The 18,641-nt window shown below is 41.0% G+C and overlaps 1 protein-coding gene across 1 annotated transcript; it reads right to left on the bottom strand.

Annotated features, from left to right (window-relative positions):
• Window positions 1–795: 795 nt before the first annotated feature.
• On the bottom strand, window positions 796–14,126 carry LOC308331618 (chitin synthase chs-2-like; the record flags this gene model as incomplete). The annotated part of the gene is made up of 15 exons (XM_080787104.1): window positions 796–1,011; window positions 1,668–1,841; window positions 3,562–3,858; window positions 4,071–4,180; window positions 5,262–5,430; window positions 5,513–5,628; window positions 6,207–6,407; window positions 7,273–7,414; window positions 7,552–7,644; window positions 8,387–8,561; window positions 9,822–9,983; window positions 10,221–10,310; window positions 10,740–10,929; window positions 12,090–12,978; window positions 13,977–14,126. 15 exons carry the CDS (start codon window positions 14,124–14,126, stop codon window positions 796–798), a joined length of 3,174 nt encoding a protein of 1,057 aa, XP_080643230.1.
• Window positions 14,127–18,641: the final 4,515 nt, after the last annotated feature.

Raw genomic sequence — 18,641 nt, forward strand, 5'->3', positions numbered from 1 at the left:
TAGTTCTATATGAATGATACCTCAGATAGTGCTACATCCTCAATGTCAGATTTCAGGGTCTCGGAAAGGGTTGTATGGACCTGGATCAAATAGAATTGACAAATTATTTGTTGAAATGGTAAAAGATTGCACCGATGGTTGACGCTTTCCCCAAAAGGCAATACGATAACTGCCAATTTGGTACTCTAGCAGGCAACAAATAGTTAAATGGGAATTCTATAATGGATGACCAACTTAGGCTAGCAGTAGCTGTGGTGCTGTTACTACCTCATTGTCCTGTGGTAAATATACCAGATGTTGTTTAGCTTGTTTTCTCGACTTGGACTCGGTGTCCTCAAAGGCCACATAATGGATCAGTGTGTATAGTCTGGACAGACAAGAAAGTAAAGAAACAGACAATCGAATGAAAAATGTTTTAAAAATAGTACTGTATGGATTTCAAGGGCATACAATTGGTAAAACATTTCTTGACTAGATGCAAATCACATTAAATATAAGTACCTCTGGCATAATATAGCAGTCACATAAACAATAAATATATTTAACATATTTTGGAAATCAATGATGCCGGGCAATGAGCAAAATTACATAATCATTCATATCTAGGATGGATGGGATTTTATTTGATATAAACTTTATGTAAAATTCAATATAAATCATACAAAGGATAACACTCTAGATATTATATTGTAGACTCTAGAGTATAATGACATACTTATTTCAAATGTGGTCATTTGTGATCATTTTACACTGAATCAGAACATAACCACTGAGAGCGAAACAAAGGCGGTGCTCTCACCTGTGATAGAGCATGGCCAGGAACTGAATAGCGATCAACAAGGCAAAGCTGAAGAGAGACATGAAGGCGATGGGGTCAATGTGAATGTAGTCCCCGGTGTGTTCCATGATGGTCAGGTTGAGTTTAGGGATGGGAATCTTCAGGTTGATGAACTGGAGGATGAATGCTGCCAACAGCCACAAGGCATTTGCAAAAAAGAACACAAAAGACACCTGCGCGACAGAACAATTAAATTACATTCTTATCCGTGTTGTATTTGTCGACTAAAACTGATGAAAAATGTTCATCGAACATTAACAACAGACAAAGCTATGATAACTAAATCTAAGACTAATATACTGACAATTCCGTCAACAAATAAAAACTAGACAAAAATGTTAGGCAGGGACTAGTGGAGAAGAGATCCAGTAGAACTAAAAGACAAGTAATTTTGAAAATAGCAGATGTAATACAAGGTCACAACACGTCACGTTGCAATGCATTGTGAAGTTATACTGTAGATCGGCTATTTTCAGCATGCAACCAAGTGTAAAAAGCCATAACAACTTCTAAGTAAACTTAAAATGTGCTGTCAAGCCTGGGCCGTGGCTCAGCGGTCCAGGCACCTTGGCTGGTAATCCAGTCTGGCAGTATGCTCCATTTGTTAAAATAAAAAGGGGGTGGGGGCACATATCTCCTTTTGCACACTTACGGAGATATAGGTGCGTCGGAGTAATGAAGTTGAAGAGCAGAAAAATGTAGTCCTGCACACTGTCTTCACTTACAAAAATGTATTAAATACAATGTTTTGGTCACTCAGAACTTCATTCAGATGTCTGATGAAGGTCTGAGTTATACTTTCCTCTATTCAATTCTTTATTCAGTGTACATTGTGGATGTGATCACGCAAAAGATTTCCATAGATGTGTTTCAAGTTCTTAAATTTGGTGACCTTGTTCCTGAGTTCTCTGAGGCTCTCTGTGATATTCATCTGTTTCTCTTTGTCCTCTGCCAGTGGCTCAAGATACTTCTTCTGTAGCTCCTTCCAAAATTCCTCCTCTTCCTGTGGAGAAACACAAAGCAACTCTTAAATGAGGTGCAACGCCTACGTATACTGTACTGCACTGACTGGTTCCCAAACACTGGGTTGGAACTCGGGACCCATGTTTAGGCCGTGGACCAATTTGAATGGGTCGTGACTCGCGAGTAAATATCCTCTTTTTGTTTGTTTCCTACATTGTTTTTTAATCACTGCACATATTCATACGGGCTGGAGTGGCACCTGTCAGCAGGGAGTGTTTGGCAGGAGAAGGACGAAGGCTCTACGACTACGTCCTCCCGGTGGGGTCTCCTCACTGGCAGGTGAGTCAGTAGTGTGACAATAGGATTGATATGTGTTTCGACACGGACGATTTCACTGTGAGTCACCAGAGCAGCCGAGCCGACAGCCAGTATGTAACATGCTCCGCCTCCCTTTCACGTGAAGCTTTAATAAAAGTATAAGCAGCTACAATTGCTTTAAAAGTGTATGTGAGACCAAATAAAATGTTCCACTCACTGTGTCAAGTGTATGTTCATGTAGGGACATCTCATCCGACAAGGTCTGTAACTGCATGATCCAGTCTGTAGTCAAAGTCAAAGAGGCAGAAACAAGAGTATAAATGAATGTAATTCATAAAGAAGAAAGGTAATATTTCATAATTGATATCTGAATACCTTTTATGTTGTCAACACAGATGACATGAATTCAATGTGTTTTTAAGCGAGGGAATATCTGTGGTCTTACCTTGATGAACACGTGTCAAATGAGGATCTTCCCTGAGGAAAATAAAATGTAAGTGTTATTGTATTATATTATGATATCACTCTTACAATAACTACCAATGTCATCCATGACTAATCAGTGCACCAATAGTAGACTGTTACTGTATGGGCATATTTATTTGTATTTACTATTTACCAGCTTTCATGCCTATTATATTTAACTGATTTTAATGTGAGCAATTCACCAAGTCCTTATCTCATCAAAATAAATATTTATTATTTCTTTTCCATTTTTTTCCTTCTTTACACAATAAAAACCATGGAAGTGGCATACATATATATCATTTTAAATCTAAGTACCGTAGTATACTGCAGAAAACTGAGTACCAGTATATCATATAGCATAGCATATCATATGATTAAAATAAAATCTACATCCTAAATGGCCATTATCCAACCATGAGTACTTGCCTCTCTTCTTCCAGTTCTATGTGTTTTGTTATAATGGAATGGGGACCATCCACAGGCTCCACTACCTCTATAGATACCATGTTCTCTTTACTAGGCTTCCAGCAGAGGCAATTACAGCATTTGGTCAAGCTTGGACTCGTATCTGTGAGGGTATGAAGGAATCTCCTACCAAAAACTGAAAAAGACATAGAAATTAAATGTCTAATTTACTATTATACAAGTTCTACCGATAACATTGCATATACAGCTAAGACTTGTGCTTCGCTTCCAAGTAAATAATAGCCACCCGATGTTTGCACAGACCTAAATTAGGCTATTATTAGGGTTATTACTGATAAATGCGACTGATAAATAACCAAATTACCATAATCACCCCGATTATGTAACATAGGTTGAAGAAACTACAATAGCCCTGGTGTTTGTTAGAATTGTTACAGACCGGGGCATTTATTCGGACGGGTGTTTAATATGCGAAATAGTGTCAGACCCCGGGCGTTTAAAATAAACTGGCTGGCTATTTGCAGTAGTGCTACTATTTGGAAATATACGGAACCTGTAGGTGCAGTCCTCTGTGCCCCAGAAGAGGGCATGGACTCCCTGGTACCCCAGGAAATATTGTTCATATTGGTCATGGAGTAGATCATCAGCAGGAGGTAGGCACTGGGGGCGCTCAAGAGGTAGAGGACGCCGTAGCCCAAAAGGTGGATCTCCTGTGGATGCATCAGCCCAGTCACAATGCATATGACCACCAAGGAGACGGAGAAAAGACTGCTGGGACTCAAAATGGTGTCTTCCTCTATCATGGTGTCTGTTAAAACAGCAATGATGGTCATGAAAATAAAACACTGAAAACAAGAATGTGTACATAAAGAAATAGAGATTGTTATTATTCATTCAAGTATAAAGAAAATATTTCTCTTTTCTTTTCATAAAGCCTATTACACACATATACGTGAGCATTGAATCTGCAATTGAATCACTACTTGCCCATTAAGATCATGGGTAGCGCCAACATCAATATAGAATAGGCGACACTCATGACAGCAGCAATAGTGACCAGTGTATCTGACTTCAGCTTGAAACAGAGAACCAGGTAGATGGCAGGGGGTAATACTGACAGGATCAATGCACCGTTGAATTCTATGTTTAACATCAATGTCAAACCTCCTGAAAGTAAAATAAATACATAAATAAAAAGTACAGTTTAGTTTAACAGTAGGTTAGGTTAACTGGAGTTGCGTGCGTAGTGAAGTCAAAGTGCATGCAGTGTGAGTATACCCAAAGAATGATTTTTTTTTACCCTTAAACTGTACACAAGTCTTTTGGCATGTTCCTTAAAGTAACGTCATCAATGTGACAATTTGAAACCATCATTAATTTATAAAGTATACACATTATAGCCTAGGATGTTATTTGGGTGTAGAAATAATTAAATTATTTGTTTTATTATTATTTCTTTATCCTAGGATTTTGCAACCCATTTTTTCACCCAGTGTCAATTATCTAATGTAATCCTGGCGTGCATGAGGCAGCGCGGACTGACCTCATGCTTCCTTCTATGCATGAGGAGTCCAAGCTGCTTCTTTTCACCTGACAGGGGGAGCTTCCCCGGTTGGACGTAGCGCGTGGAAGGAACACGTTATTCCAACCAGTTCCTTTCCCCTCCATCAGGCGCCCCGGCTGGCCAGGGGGAGGTAGTTTAGAGACCAGGATTACTGCATGTTTTTTGTGATGGAACCTACCCTAGGGGACACGGGGAGAACATGCAAACTCCACACAGAAAGGCCCTTTCGCCAACCCTGCCTCGAGTATGGGCACTGGAGAGAACACGACACTTTATTGTTTTGCTACATAATCACTGTCCTGCAGATCTATCGACTCTCCATTCCCAAGATAAAATAAATAAGCTACTGTTTTTACTTCTGTTGGCTTGCAACCATAAGTTCACAGTAAGAAAGTAATAGCCAGCAAACCGAACTTATGTTCTTCTGGTACTTTTAATTCATATACGCACGGACAGTCACAGCATACAGGGACGCATTTCAGCATCAAGCAGCGTTTCCTCATACATACAAATTAACTGGCAACTGTAAACTGCATTTTATACAAACTGAGAGTGCTTGTTTTTTTATTGCAACCAGAAGTTGCAAGACATGGTCTGGTAATAAACCGATAGGGAGAGCTTTGTACAGAAGGTTAAATTATATATTTCCTCTCAACGTTACATTAAAGGAAAATCAAATTCAACCTGCAATCATGATGCACATGGTAGCAGGCCCCAGTATGGCTGTGACCATGGTCATCAGCTGGTAAAAGATGTAGAGTCTGGAGATGGATGGGTTCCTCGTAGAGGTCAGAAAGGCGGAGCCTAGCAACTCCACAGTGTTGGCCATGGTGGACGGGACCCATCGACGACGCTAGGAATTTACCAGATAGATTTAGCGCACACTCTCATCCAAAGTGACAAAGTGGCTTTGCCTTGAATTAGCGTGCCCTCACCTGATTGTAGAATTCTTTGAAGCCCTCTGGAGCATTGGTATAGGCGTCAGATGCAGAGCTGTACTCCACTCTCCATCCCTGCCGAAGTAACAAAAGACACAGCCAACGGTCCTCACCTGAACACAAACAGAGAAACGGGGATATGGGTAGAATGAATGAGTTACATAATAATGGAATGTCTGAGAATAGCGAACGGGCTTAAAATGCACTACGCTATGCCATGATGTTATTGGCAGGTAGACCACGATTTTGACCCATCCACAGCATGTCTCCATGAGTAGAAAGACAAACGCTACACTCATAGTGAGTATAGTAGCCTATAATAGTGAGACCACTACAAGTAAGGTTACTAAACGTCACGTAAAAAATACATTTTCCCATATTTGAAAACTAAAAGACACGCCCGGATTGTTACTGATACACTTGGTTCTGTATTTCGGGGTCGGGGAATAAATATGGCGGTTTATTTGAGAAATGAATGATAATTTCGCTGTCCTCCACCCCTTCCTGTTTCCCTCTTGTTGCCGTGTGACTGTGAGCTGAGCTCTGTACGTGAGAGTCTGGTGTCTGAAAATGTGCTCAGCTCATTGTGCTCACTGCTCATTTACTATAGTGATAGGCGTGTGACAAAATATTATGTATAAAAGAAAAAACACAGACAGAGACCAACAGAGACTATAAGCGTCTCCCCTACCTTGGTCATTGCGTATGTAGTGTATGGCCTCTGTGGATTTGCTGGTATATGTCTTCATGACATTGTCATCCATGAGAGCAGCTGCTCTGTACAGGCTGAAACAGCCTGGGCTGCACAGCACAGAGCCCAGCACATGCTCTGCTGTCTTCTGCAGCCAGTGTCCCATTGCATACTCAAACTTCTGGAACCACACCATGGGACCTGATGGAGTGAGACAGTAGAGGTTGAGTGACAGGATGACATAAACATTATGTTTAATGTCAAACATAGCAGATGTACAAGTGACATGCTGTGAGCCTGTATTGTGTAATTTGTGTATGCTATGTTTTAATTAATTTAAACACTAAAATCTAAAATGAACACAGATGCTTTCCACGGTGTCTTATGTGTTAAAATGTGGGTCCTGCCTTATTTTTCAGTTAATCAAGTATTTGCTCTATTCTTATTTTGTGTAGCCAGGCCTATATTGTAATTATTAGCACAGTTATGCAGAACACACATTAACATTTCGATGCTTGTATATGAGTCAGTGAAAAATAATAAACGCTCTATGATTCTTATTAACACCTTATAAACATCCTTGATATGTTTTTGTGTGTTTCTAGCTTAAGCAAATAAGTTTCTAGCTTAAGCAAATATCCAAAAGTTCAAGAGAAAGGCCATGGCATACATGGAACATAATATTTACTTACAATTACAATTTAGGCATTTAGCAGACGCTCTTAATCCAGAGCAATTTCCAGTAAGCATACTTTACTTACCCATCAAACACATCATAATAGTTTGTACAACTTCAACATGCATATACAAAAAACAAACAGAACAAAAAAAAGAAAAAACCTTACATAACACAGTAATCATGACAACAATAGTTTTTTTTTTGTTCAATGTATGTCATATTGTCTCTTTATTGTTAATGGCATTTAATGTTTGTGTTGGCACCGTTTGTTTTACATCACCATTACATCACCTAATCAACATGAGTTAGACTTATATATTAGCGCCCCTCACTTCACACGGGTGTGATTTTAGTTTTCTGAATGTCCTACTATTCCCATGCACCAACCTGTCCCTGTGGGGTGGATGCGTCCACAGGCTGCACCGACCCGGGGGTACTGTCTGAGACGGTCCACGAGCACCATCACTGCAGATGGCTGGAAGTCTGTGTCTCCATCTAAAGCCAGGATGTAAGTGTTTTCTTTCTCTTTCTGGGGTGGTGGGGGGGGACACAAATTGTAAGTAACAGTAAGTAGTACTGTATTAGTAGTAGTAGTAATATTAGCATTTGTATTATTATGTACTTCTATATTGATATAAGAGCAGGTATGTTTTCTACTTATTGAACCTGCATCTGTTTCTTCAGCTCATTCATATTCCGTCCACTCATCCAGTATTTAGTGGTTAGCCTCCAGCCCAGATGGTAGTACATGTACATGACCTAGAAAACAATAAACCAACAGATTTCACTGAGAAATAAAACAAAAACAAGAAAGGATGACATAGTCATATTTGTCAGGTGAAAGAAACGCTGTCTCCATTGTGTTTTTGCCTCCGTTGTGTTCAGTTGCGGTCGTAGAGTGGCTGGCTGCGGTGCGAAAATCAGCCCTTCCACAGTGTGTGTGTCATAGCTTCGGAGGCAGGCAATGATACTACGCGAATTGGCTGGCTGTGTTTCTGGCTGTGGTTCAGAGTATGGGTCAGACTCCCATTGGCTTAGGTGGCATTTGAAGGTATGGGGTCAGACTCCCTTTGGTGTAGGCAGAATGAGGATGATGATGACTGATGAAGACTAGCTAGACTAGGTCACTATTAAAAACTGGCCTGTTAGGTCAGGTTTTCACCTGACAAAAATAAATTTCACTTGTTTTCATAGAGTAAGGTCTTCCAGGAATCTTTGTTAATCAACCAGTCTTATCATATTTTTATCTTAACTAGGGGGCTTTGGCCTGAAAATATATTGAAGACCATGCCACTAGAGCTGAGTTGTTGTGGCCTGGTCTTGTCTGGGGCACTACATAAGCATTTAGTTCCCTATTTTCGCCATGCTGTACACCTTATCCCTAAACAGCCTTTTTTTGTTCAACTAACCTATCTACATCAGCACGTTGTGAAAAAGTCAAAGACGTTTAGGAATAAGGGGTAAGGCACTGACGAAAATAGGGCCTCAAATATGTATATACCTGGGACCACCTCTTCTTGTGGCGTATGAGGTGTTTGTCCTTAAAATGAACTACCAGGCTGTTCCCCTGAGGCATTGTGACCTCCAGGCGTCCTCCATACGGCGTCCTGAGCAGCCGCTGTCCAGGTATCGGTGGCTTGAATGTGAACAGTCTCCCACTGACCTGTGTGAAAATACTGACCATCAAATCAAAGACAGTTAGGTATAGGCTTGAATTACCTGTGGGGCCTCCAACAAAAGTAGTAGTAGTAGTGTTACAATCATCCTAAGCACTTGAACCATATTTTATACTTGGACTATTCAAAAATAGATATACACAGTGACAGCGCTATGAGCTTGTAGCTCTGTTATTATTGAAAAATCATAAAAATGTGAGCATTTTTTTAAAGTGATTTATTTTTAAACTCAAATCTTTGCTTAAAAATATTTTAAGAAAAGGAAAAACTCAACAGAATGTATCCAAATGTGAATCCAGCCTGCGACAGATGTGGCCAGGCGCAGGCCACTCTAGCTCATATGTTCTGGCATTGCACTAAACTAACATCATATTGGCAAAGTATATTTAAATCACTGTCAGACATTGTTGGAAGACCTTTTGACCCGGATCCACTGACAGCAGTTATGGGAGTCAGGGGGCCCGGGGTCAAACTGTCTACTTTCCAATATAACATGGTAAAATATGTGACTCTACTGGCTCGCAGACTGATACTGTTGAATTGGCACAGGTTCCGACTCACACTTCACTTATGAGAGATGTTATGCACTACTTACAATTGGAAATTTGAATTGAGAGGGAGTGAAGAGTGAAGATTCTACCAGACATGGCAACCCTTCATTGAATATTTCAATAGGTGCACGCTAACCCCTCCTACACAATAGATAGCACAATAGAAAATTGAAAAAAAAAAAAAAGGAAATTTGTGTTTTTTCTTTATTTTATTTTGTATCATTTAAAAAAAGAATGTCTGTAATTCACTTAATTTACAACAACATGTTGGGAAAGTTTGAGAGCAAGAGTGTCTGTCCTGTTGTCTGTTTTGTTTGTCTGTAAACTCATTGTTTAACTGTTTTTTGTTTTTTCATGTTTATCACATTTATGTCTTTTTTATTATGTATTGTATGTGGAACATTTACATTGCCTGTTATTTTTTTAATTTTATTTAACTGAACTACTCGTTATCATTGTCGATAATATTTCTTCAAAAAATGCCTAATAAAAACAGTATTACATTTTTTTAAGATTGGGTCGGCGGCCAAATACATATAATTTTGTGGGTCCTTGACATGAAAAGGTTTGAGAACTATACTGATATAGCAACACACGTATTTCAGAAAACTGTTTAGAAGTTTGTGTAATTATAGTTTTATATTCCAAACATCAAATAGAAGTCAAATAATCTTTTTTTATGATTGACTCAAATGTGAAGACATTGTACCTGTAAACCTCTTTGATGACCTCCACAAGGACCTCTGCATATTCATTGACATGGCGGCCTTGACTCCCTGGCACGTCTTTGAAAGCATCGTCAAAGTAGACATGGCATTCAAAACTCACATCGCTGGTCTTTGGAGCCATCTTTGGTCTGTATCGGTCCAACCTGGACACATTTGGCATATAGCAGGTATGTGAAATGTGGTATTCACATGAATATAAATTATGTGGATGTGTATATTGTATATGTATGTGTGTGTATGTGAGTATATGTGTAATTGTGTATGTATGTAAATAAACTATTTACATCTGCATTAGCATTCGAAAATGGTCTGAACCAATAGTCTGTCTAATTGGACTATTGTTTCATCAGATTCGTGTCATACAACATACAGTAACTCACCGGAATAGTGATATTATAATCTTCATCATTTCATCACAAGTCTCGTGCCACATGGTTGCACACACGAACACGGTCACTGATTCTGTGAAACTAGAACAAGATTTTATGAAGAAATACAAGTGTACAAATCTATAGGTCTTCACTGCTCTTCCCGAACCGAGACAAAACCCTAACCGGTTTGGGTGTGTTGTATTGTGGTCAATTGGGTCCGACAGGTCAGATCAGATCGAGCCTTAGAGCCTATTACTGGTAGATTTGCCTTTTTTTATGTTTTTCTTGTGGCTTTCGCCTTTATTTTATATTTTTTATGGAGGGATAGACAGTAGGCTGACAGGAAATGGGGGAGTGACATGCAGTAAAGCATGTTACACACGCACGCACGCACGCACACGCACACGCACACACACACACACACACACACACACACACACACACACACACACACACACACACACACACACACACACACACACACACACACACACACACACACACACACACACACACACACACACTCACTTATACAACTTGCGTGTGCCAGTCGTCTTTATCTCAAAGCGTGTGTTGAGCAGCATGGACTGCTCCAGAAATGCTCCCTCGTACATTCTCCTGACAAACAGATGCTCTGTTCTCTGGATACGCTGCAGCTTCAGAGAGCTAATGTAGATGGTGGACAGCAGAAGACCCAGCCACCAAGCCAATGCTGAACCTATGGAACAGTACAATAGAGTAGCTTTAAAGCATGCCATCAAGACTAAATCGATTTATAGTGATGCCCATTTCAGAGAGAGATAAATGTAATTCAAAGTGAGTAGATAAGTTAAGGAACAGCACATTTTAGACATGTGTATGTTCATTGATATAACGGCACGAGCACGTCTATTGCATCAGTCTTTCCCTGTGTGAAGTGCGGAAGGGAGTGCGAATCCCGCATTGGTCTACTCAGACACACTGAACGCTGCACCAAAAGCCGAAGAACCCCTATCCAGAGCGCGACTCCATAGTCTCTCGAGACTGACGGATGCCAATGAGTGAGGATAGCTCTTTTCAGCTCCTTCACAAAAGATGGCACCTCTACCCACATAGATATTCTTGTTGCTTTTCTTTTGTCTTCCTTTAACCTCCTCCTTTCCCCTCCTAAAATAGGGCTGGCAGTGGTAATGTATTGGAGCTAGTGTTCTCCGGTATCCTCCGCCCTCTCGTATACCTACACTCCCCTTCATGTCTCAGATCACCACTTTATAACCTTATCCATTTATCTCGCTTCACTCTCCCACCTGAATCCAACCTCAAACTGTCTCGATGGAACCTGCGTTCTCTAAACTAAACCCCTCCTCTCTCTTCTTCTATCCTCTCCTCTCGTCCCTCTCTACGGACTCTGCGACATCCTCATCTCCTGTGACTGTCCTCTCCCTTGCAAGCCAGCAGTATCTGGCAGCTCCTTGGTTATCTGAAACCTTCAGAGCTGGGCAAACACGTCTTAGATGACCTCTTCCCACTTTGATTCACTCCTTCATTCACTCTGTACAGTTTCAGACCTATGCCTCTCGATAAGAAGTTTGACGACATCGGAATTTCTTTCTCCCATTTGTCCAATCATCAATCATCAAACAGAATCACTTAATGCTGACCACCACATTTATATATATTCTCCACACAACTACGAGGCCCTAAAACCGGTGTCCTCCACCAGCTTTAGCTTGAGACCCAGAGGTCTCCCCGGGACCCAAACAAGTCAAAAGAGCAGATCTACAAACCAACAATGGCAATTAGAGTCTAGTCAAATTGGCTCTGTTGTATTTGTGAACATGAAACTTATGTTATGATTTAATAAAAATAACAAATTCTTGACAAATATTACTCTCATACCTCCTAGTAGAACCATCTCAGTCACCTGGGTTAGGTCTCGACCACACAAAGTGTGCGTTGTGTCCAAAACCAACAGCTGGTACCAACCGCCCTGAAGATCTCTGTTCCAAACACGAACAGTGTCATTGCAGTAATTTGTGAAGGTGAAGTTATGGGTCAATTTGTTGTCAGTTCTGTGGTTCTGAAAGGAAACCATCACCGGAGAAACAAAAAGAACCAGAACGGCCAGGGAGGCGAGGTACATGGGCAGGAGGAAACTCCGCCGCACGGCATGCATCTTGCAGGCCGCCACGGCAAACCAGTGACACAGGGCCGAAGACACGAGCTGGACCACGGTGAGGGTCAGCAACACTTTCTTCACATCGACAGGGACAGTGGCGAGCGAGGTCCATTCTCTACCGGACAGAGGGACAAATGCTCCAAGCACAACAGCCGTCACCACGATCCTCATGAGACTGGACATGATGTGTTGAATGTTCTGGGAGTGGTTTAAATCTTCAGACAGCCGGTAGAAAAAGCCATGTCCACCTGTACCCAATGAGGTACCAATGCTGTTCCTGCTGCTGCTGAACAAGCTAACATAATTCTCCCACCAGTTGAGTGACACCAAGACGGTCGCGACAACAGCCACGCCCGACCATAGGAGTATCTCTCCACTTGAGAGAAGAAAGAGAACATGTCCCAGTAGGATGAGAACGAACGCAGAGATGGGTGGTAAAAGGAAACGCTTCCCATCCCTGGCAGAGCACTGGGCTGCCACCTGGAAGACAGCGGAGAGGAGAGCAATGCTATTAAGAAGCATCACATTGGTGATGATATCCAGGGATGGCATCACCACGATGAGGAGGACAGCTGAACCCAGTGCCACCAGGATGTCTATGAAGAGAACCTGGAGATCAGAAGAACACAGAGAAAAAGCATGAATCAGAGGAAGATTATAATACCCAGGTATAAGTGAAGGAGGTTGACAAGAAGACATATTATAGAAACATATTTTTGTCTATAGTGGATAGGGTGATAGGGAAATGTTGTTGGGGTTCACATATAATTTCGCTATGGTTATAGACAGTGTGTGACCCCAATAAACTGTATTATTCAATTCACTTCAATTCAAATGCATATGGAGTGTAGGGAAGATTATTATTATGCAGTCAGTGTCACAGTGACCACCCTAGACTGAAAATCTGAAATGTAGGACTGTAATCTTTTGCCAGTCTTTAAACATTAAAACATTTCTATGAGTGTACTCAACTGTACACTGTGGGTGGACAACTCAGCGTGAAAGAAACAACTCCTGCACTCTGTCTTCTTTACTTGCGATTAAACACACACAAAAATATTTTGTAGCAAGGCAAGCCTTTATCGTATTATCTTGTAGGCCTATATTCGTTTTAATCACAGGTATGGTGACCCTTCAGAATTGGCCCAGAGATTGCAGCAGGAATAGTTTTGCGCTAGAACAGCAAAGGATACTGTATCTACTATTTATCTCACAAACGTAAAGCTGATATCTGTGTTATTCACAGTTGGAAATTTCCACCGGACCACCTTCTCAAATAGCCGTATGTGTGTCTTAAATAATAGCCTATCAGTATCTACTCTGGTTGCACCATGTAATGCCTTCTCATACTTGCAGTCTCACACCCAACCCCAAAACCTTGTCATTACATGACCCAGACAATGAGAAATATGGAGAGGTAGACAATGACTAAGAGAGTGATAGGGAGAGACAAAGTACAACTAGTAATATGCCATGTTATTCTTTCATAGCTGAAATTTAACTGCATACATCATTATTCCAAGTAGGGCATCGTTATATGCACCTTTGTACTCTTATACCTTAATACACGCAATTCAAGCACTTGGATTAATATCAGTGTTTCTTACAAAGACAGCAGTTGCTCTGGCTGGTATTTTGGAGGTTTTGAAGCAGGCCTTCCAGAGGCTCTTGAAGAGCAGAAGGATGCTGGGAGTGACCAGGGTGCAGCCCACACACAGCAGGGTCAGGGGTTTGTGGTCTGCTGGCACCATGTGCATGGCATTACTTGACAACGTGATGAGCAGCAGGAGAGAGGTCTGAAAACAGTCAAAACACAGTCATTTTATACAAGCTGATATAAATGTGTTTACATTGTTATTTAGTTAGCACTCATTCCACAGTACCTCACAAGAAGTTGAAATCACAGAATGAGCATTACGTTCACATCCCATGAAGCTTAAATTCATGGAGATTATTCGTTTTTTGTCACATTCTTAAAGGACCACTTTTTAACCTATCTTCATATAATTGGTCCTCACGGCTGTGGGCAGTTCAGAAGCCCGTCCACCAGTGACATCATCAATGGGGAATCCATTGATGTTAGGATGCCGAGAGGCATCCTAACCAGATGCCCGAACCACCTCAGCTGACACCTTTCCAGGCGAAGGAAAGTATACCAAGTAGAAGACCACACAGACCAAGTAGAAGAAAATGGTGCTATTTTGTGCTATTAGTGGATAGGTTGAAAAGTGGTGAAGTTCGTTGAACGGGTGGCTGCTCAGTATAGGACACTCTTTGAGTCTCTTTGAATCTCCGACCAGAACCCGACTCTGCCGGTCATCAAATTATAGGCTTCGGAATGCGACAATAACAAAACATTCTCCATGAATTCAAGGCTTCGTGGGGTGTGTGTAGAAAATAAGTATTTATTTAGGTGAACTACTCCTTTAAGACCAAGGATACCAATATTACACTAGTTAGGCGCTATACAGTATTAGTAGATTTAGCACGTCATAATACACCAAAAAATAACTAACATAATGTATATTTTTGTATATTCTCGGAATATGAATCCTGTGTGGTACCTTGCTGCATATTGCCAGTCCAAACACCATCAGTGTCACCACACACAAAGTGACAAATTTAAGCAACTTGATCAATTTCCAAGGCGTCTGTTCATCATGGACCACTGGCACCTGACGGCAAGTGTCCCAAGGTCTACTAATGAATAAAGGATTAACACACAACATGTGTTGTTTGATTTAAAAAAGAAAACTGATGCAAACAAATTAAGAAATACAGTATTTTTACATCACACACACCAATTACACTGTATGTGTTACTTTATTTAACATGGAAGGTCCAGTTATAGGTCTGCAGTTACCTATACAGTACACCAAATACCAGAGAAAAGATAGCTCTACGATTACAATACAAAGTAGTGATTACTGAACAACTTCTATGAAATAATCAGTTTTTTTATTTTTTCAATCAAAACATGACAATTTCTGCCAGGTGATTTTAGGATTACTGGTATGCTGCAGGGAATTTGTTTAACCATGGGGAATTCCATAGGGAATGATAATATGACCTAAGCTAGCTGTCTAAGCTAACAAATCAGCATTCACACCACATGTGTGTTATGTGTGTTGCTTTGCACACAATATAGCAGTGCTGGAATGACATAATTCCTGCCACTTATACAGTACATTGAGTAGCCTATACATACAGTACAGTATTGTGTGTGTGTGTGTGTGTGTGTGTGTGTGTGTGTGTGTGTGTGTGTGTGCATGCGTGCGAGCGTGTGTGCGTGCGCGAGTGCGTGCGTGCATGAGTGTGCGCGTGCATGTGTGAGCTGCATGCAAATATTCAAAGGTGCACTTACTTCACTATGTGCTTCTCTTCAGACATGCCAGCTGTGGATGATGAATGTGTCCTGAGCAACAGATGAGTTATAAATATTTACATTTGCTTTGCTGAATATCATCCTATGCTTCCATTCTACTGTCAGCAGAGAGAGAAATAGACAGAGAAATAGGCAGGTGGGCTCCGTGGAGGGGTCTGGTCCACATCTGGTCCAGGTCGAGCTCTGTCGACTTTTATTTTATGATGACCCTTAATTGCTGCATGTCTCATATACTGACTTTAATAGTGTAGAATAGATAAATAGCACAAATTAAAAAAAATAAGGGGAAAAAAGAAAATAAATGTTTGTTTTTTGCTCCCCTTCCCCTTTCCCCAAGAGGACCACAACGGAAACAAGCCTAACGGCTTTCTTGTGACTCAATCCTTTTGAAATCCTTTTTTCTATAAAGTAATCAAATCTCTCCCCTTCTCTCTCTCCCTCTTTCCTGAAACTTGAAACTATCAAAAAATTAATTCTGTGTGGAGTTTGCATGTTCTCCCCGTGTCCCCTAGGGTAGGTACCCTCACAAAAACATGCAGTAATCCTGGTCTCTAAACTGCCTCCCCCTGGCCAGCCGGGGCGCCTGATGGAGGGGAAAGGAACTGGTTGGAATAACGTGTTCCTTCCACGCGCTACGTCCAACCAGGGAAACTCCCCCCTGTCAGGTGTAAAGGAGCAACTTGGACACTCAGGCATGAAGGGAGCATGAGTTAAGTCCGTTGCTCTCCCCAGGTTGGCGGAGGGTGTGTAGAGCCCAGGATCACAGTAGATGATTGGCACAGGGGTGAAAAAGTCAGAAAGGCAGAAGGCAGAAAAGTAACAAAAAAGGGAAAAAAAATCTTATCCTGTGTGTGTGGGGAGGAAGGGGAGAATGTTTAGGCCTGTCACAAAGATCCAAAACGATATATCTGATTGACTTTTATACCACTTAAATGGTATAAAAGATCGGTTTCTCCAGATCGGGTAAATTGTCGATCACCGATCGAGTCATTTGGAATGAAAATCGGCCGATCACTCGGAGCACCTCTAGTCAGCAGCCAATCATACCCATCAATTAATGTAACGTTTAAAGATTTCCAGAACTGGATAAAACACCAACCCTGTTTAATGCCCTTGGCACTGACAATTCTGGTTTCCAGGATGTGACACAACTTTGACAAAATGTTTTTTGGTTATAACAAAACGTTTGTTTTTGTTTTTTGGTTAAAATGTTAAAGCACAAAATTCTGATAATAACAGTTTTACATTCATGAACCTTTTCCAAATGGTCACATTGTGGACACATTTCCCGTCAGGAACTGTTATGCTCTAATAATAACTATATCATTATGTGACATTGACATATTTCTATCTACCTGACATCACTGCAACAAAGTAGTGCTATTCATCACCAAAAGAAATCACTGGGCCTCATTCACAAAACCTTTCTAAAATCTAGGCTACTTCTTACCTTTTGTCTTGATAGAAGAGCCTGTGAAAAACATGCAATGCCCCTAGATGTGGCCCAGGTATACCACTAAATTGTATCGGATGTGGGTGCCCGTTCAGAGCATTTGCATAGGCCACGCCTCTGTCAACACCATAAAAGGCATGCAGACTTTAGCCAAACAAGTAGTCATTGTGAAGAGTTTCAATCTCTGAGATATGATCATTATTTGATGTGGTATCACTAGTAAAAATAAATGACCAAAGTGGACACTGGGGGAGACCTCCGGGGAGACCTCCTCTGTGCGTATGTCACACTAGTCGATCCACTTTAGTCTGGAAGTGGGACGTTTTTTGACATCTGACCTCGTGCCAATTTCTTTTTTACACCTCTGCTGCTTAGCGGAGGGTGTGGTGTTGTAGAGGAGGTGAAGACTAAAGTATCTAGGCTTTAGTTTAAATAAACAGATCAGAGAGGTGCCAATCAAATGGAACTAAAAAAGAGCCACTGCAATAGGGTGCAATATGATCATGTAATCCAAGTACCTATCGATTATCAATTACCACTGCCGCATGTGTGGCGAGCCAGAGCGACAGCCAATCAGAAGCGCATTGTACTGAATGAAAAATGGTTCAAAGGGACTGCATAAATTCACTCGCTTCCACAACATCACACAGAAATGTTTACATTTTTGATGGGAATTGATACTTTAAAAGGCTTCACCCAAGGATCACAGCAACACACCAGTCTATTGTTTTGCAAAAAAGAAGAAAAATAAGCTTTTGTCAGAGACAGAGACAGAGTCAGCCATGCAGGAAACTGAAGATTTCATACAATGGTGTCTGTCCACAAATTGTAATCCCATTGTTGTCTTTTCAGATGACCCTGGTATTACTGGCATGCTGTTTAAAGGAAGATGCCAAATGAGGACCTGTAAGAGGACCTGTGAGTCTCTTTCTCCCACCTCTGTGCACATACTTGTTTTACTCAAGTACATTTGTATTTAGAGACTAAGTATATTCAATAATTTTTACTTACTTCACAGAGCTGATGGACACCTCAAAGGTTAGTGACAACTGACATGAGCATAGGACAGTGGTTTTCAACCAGTGGTCCTTGAGGGGGTTCTAAATGATGGAGAATTGGTAACCAAATGGACCCTTACGGATATCAAATCAAAGAAAGATAAAGTTCCAGACAGGGTGCCTTTTTCTTTGATTTGATATCATAGATCACTTTCTGAACGCTAGCCTGAAAACCAGACAAATCTGCCACAGGAAAAGAAGATTCCCTGGGGAGATTGGTCCCCTCAAAGTGAGACTGTCTTGCTTCCACGCAGAAGTTCTAGAATCTAGATTAATATATATGCAGTGTTAGTACTTAGCCTGGCATGGCCAGACTATCTGAATGCCTAGAGGTAGGCCTACATAGGGAACATGTCAATTCTAGGCTTTCCAATGA

This window comes from Protomyctophum bolini, assembly GCF_963924005.1.
Source record: "Protomyctophum bolini genome assembly, chromosome: 17".
NCBI lineage: Eukaryota > Metazoa > Chordata > Actinopteri > Myctophiformes > Myctophidae > Protomyctophum > Protomyctophum bolini.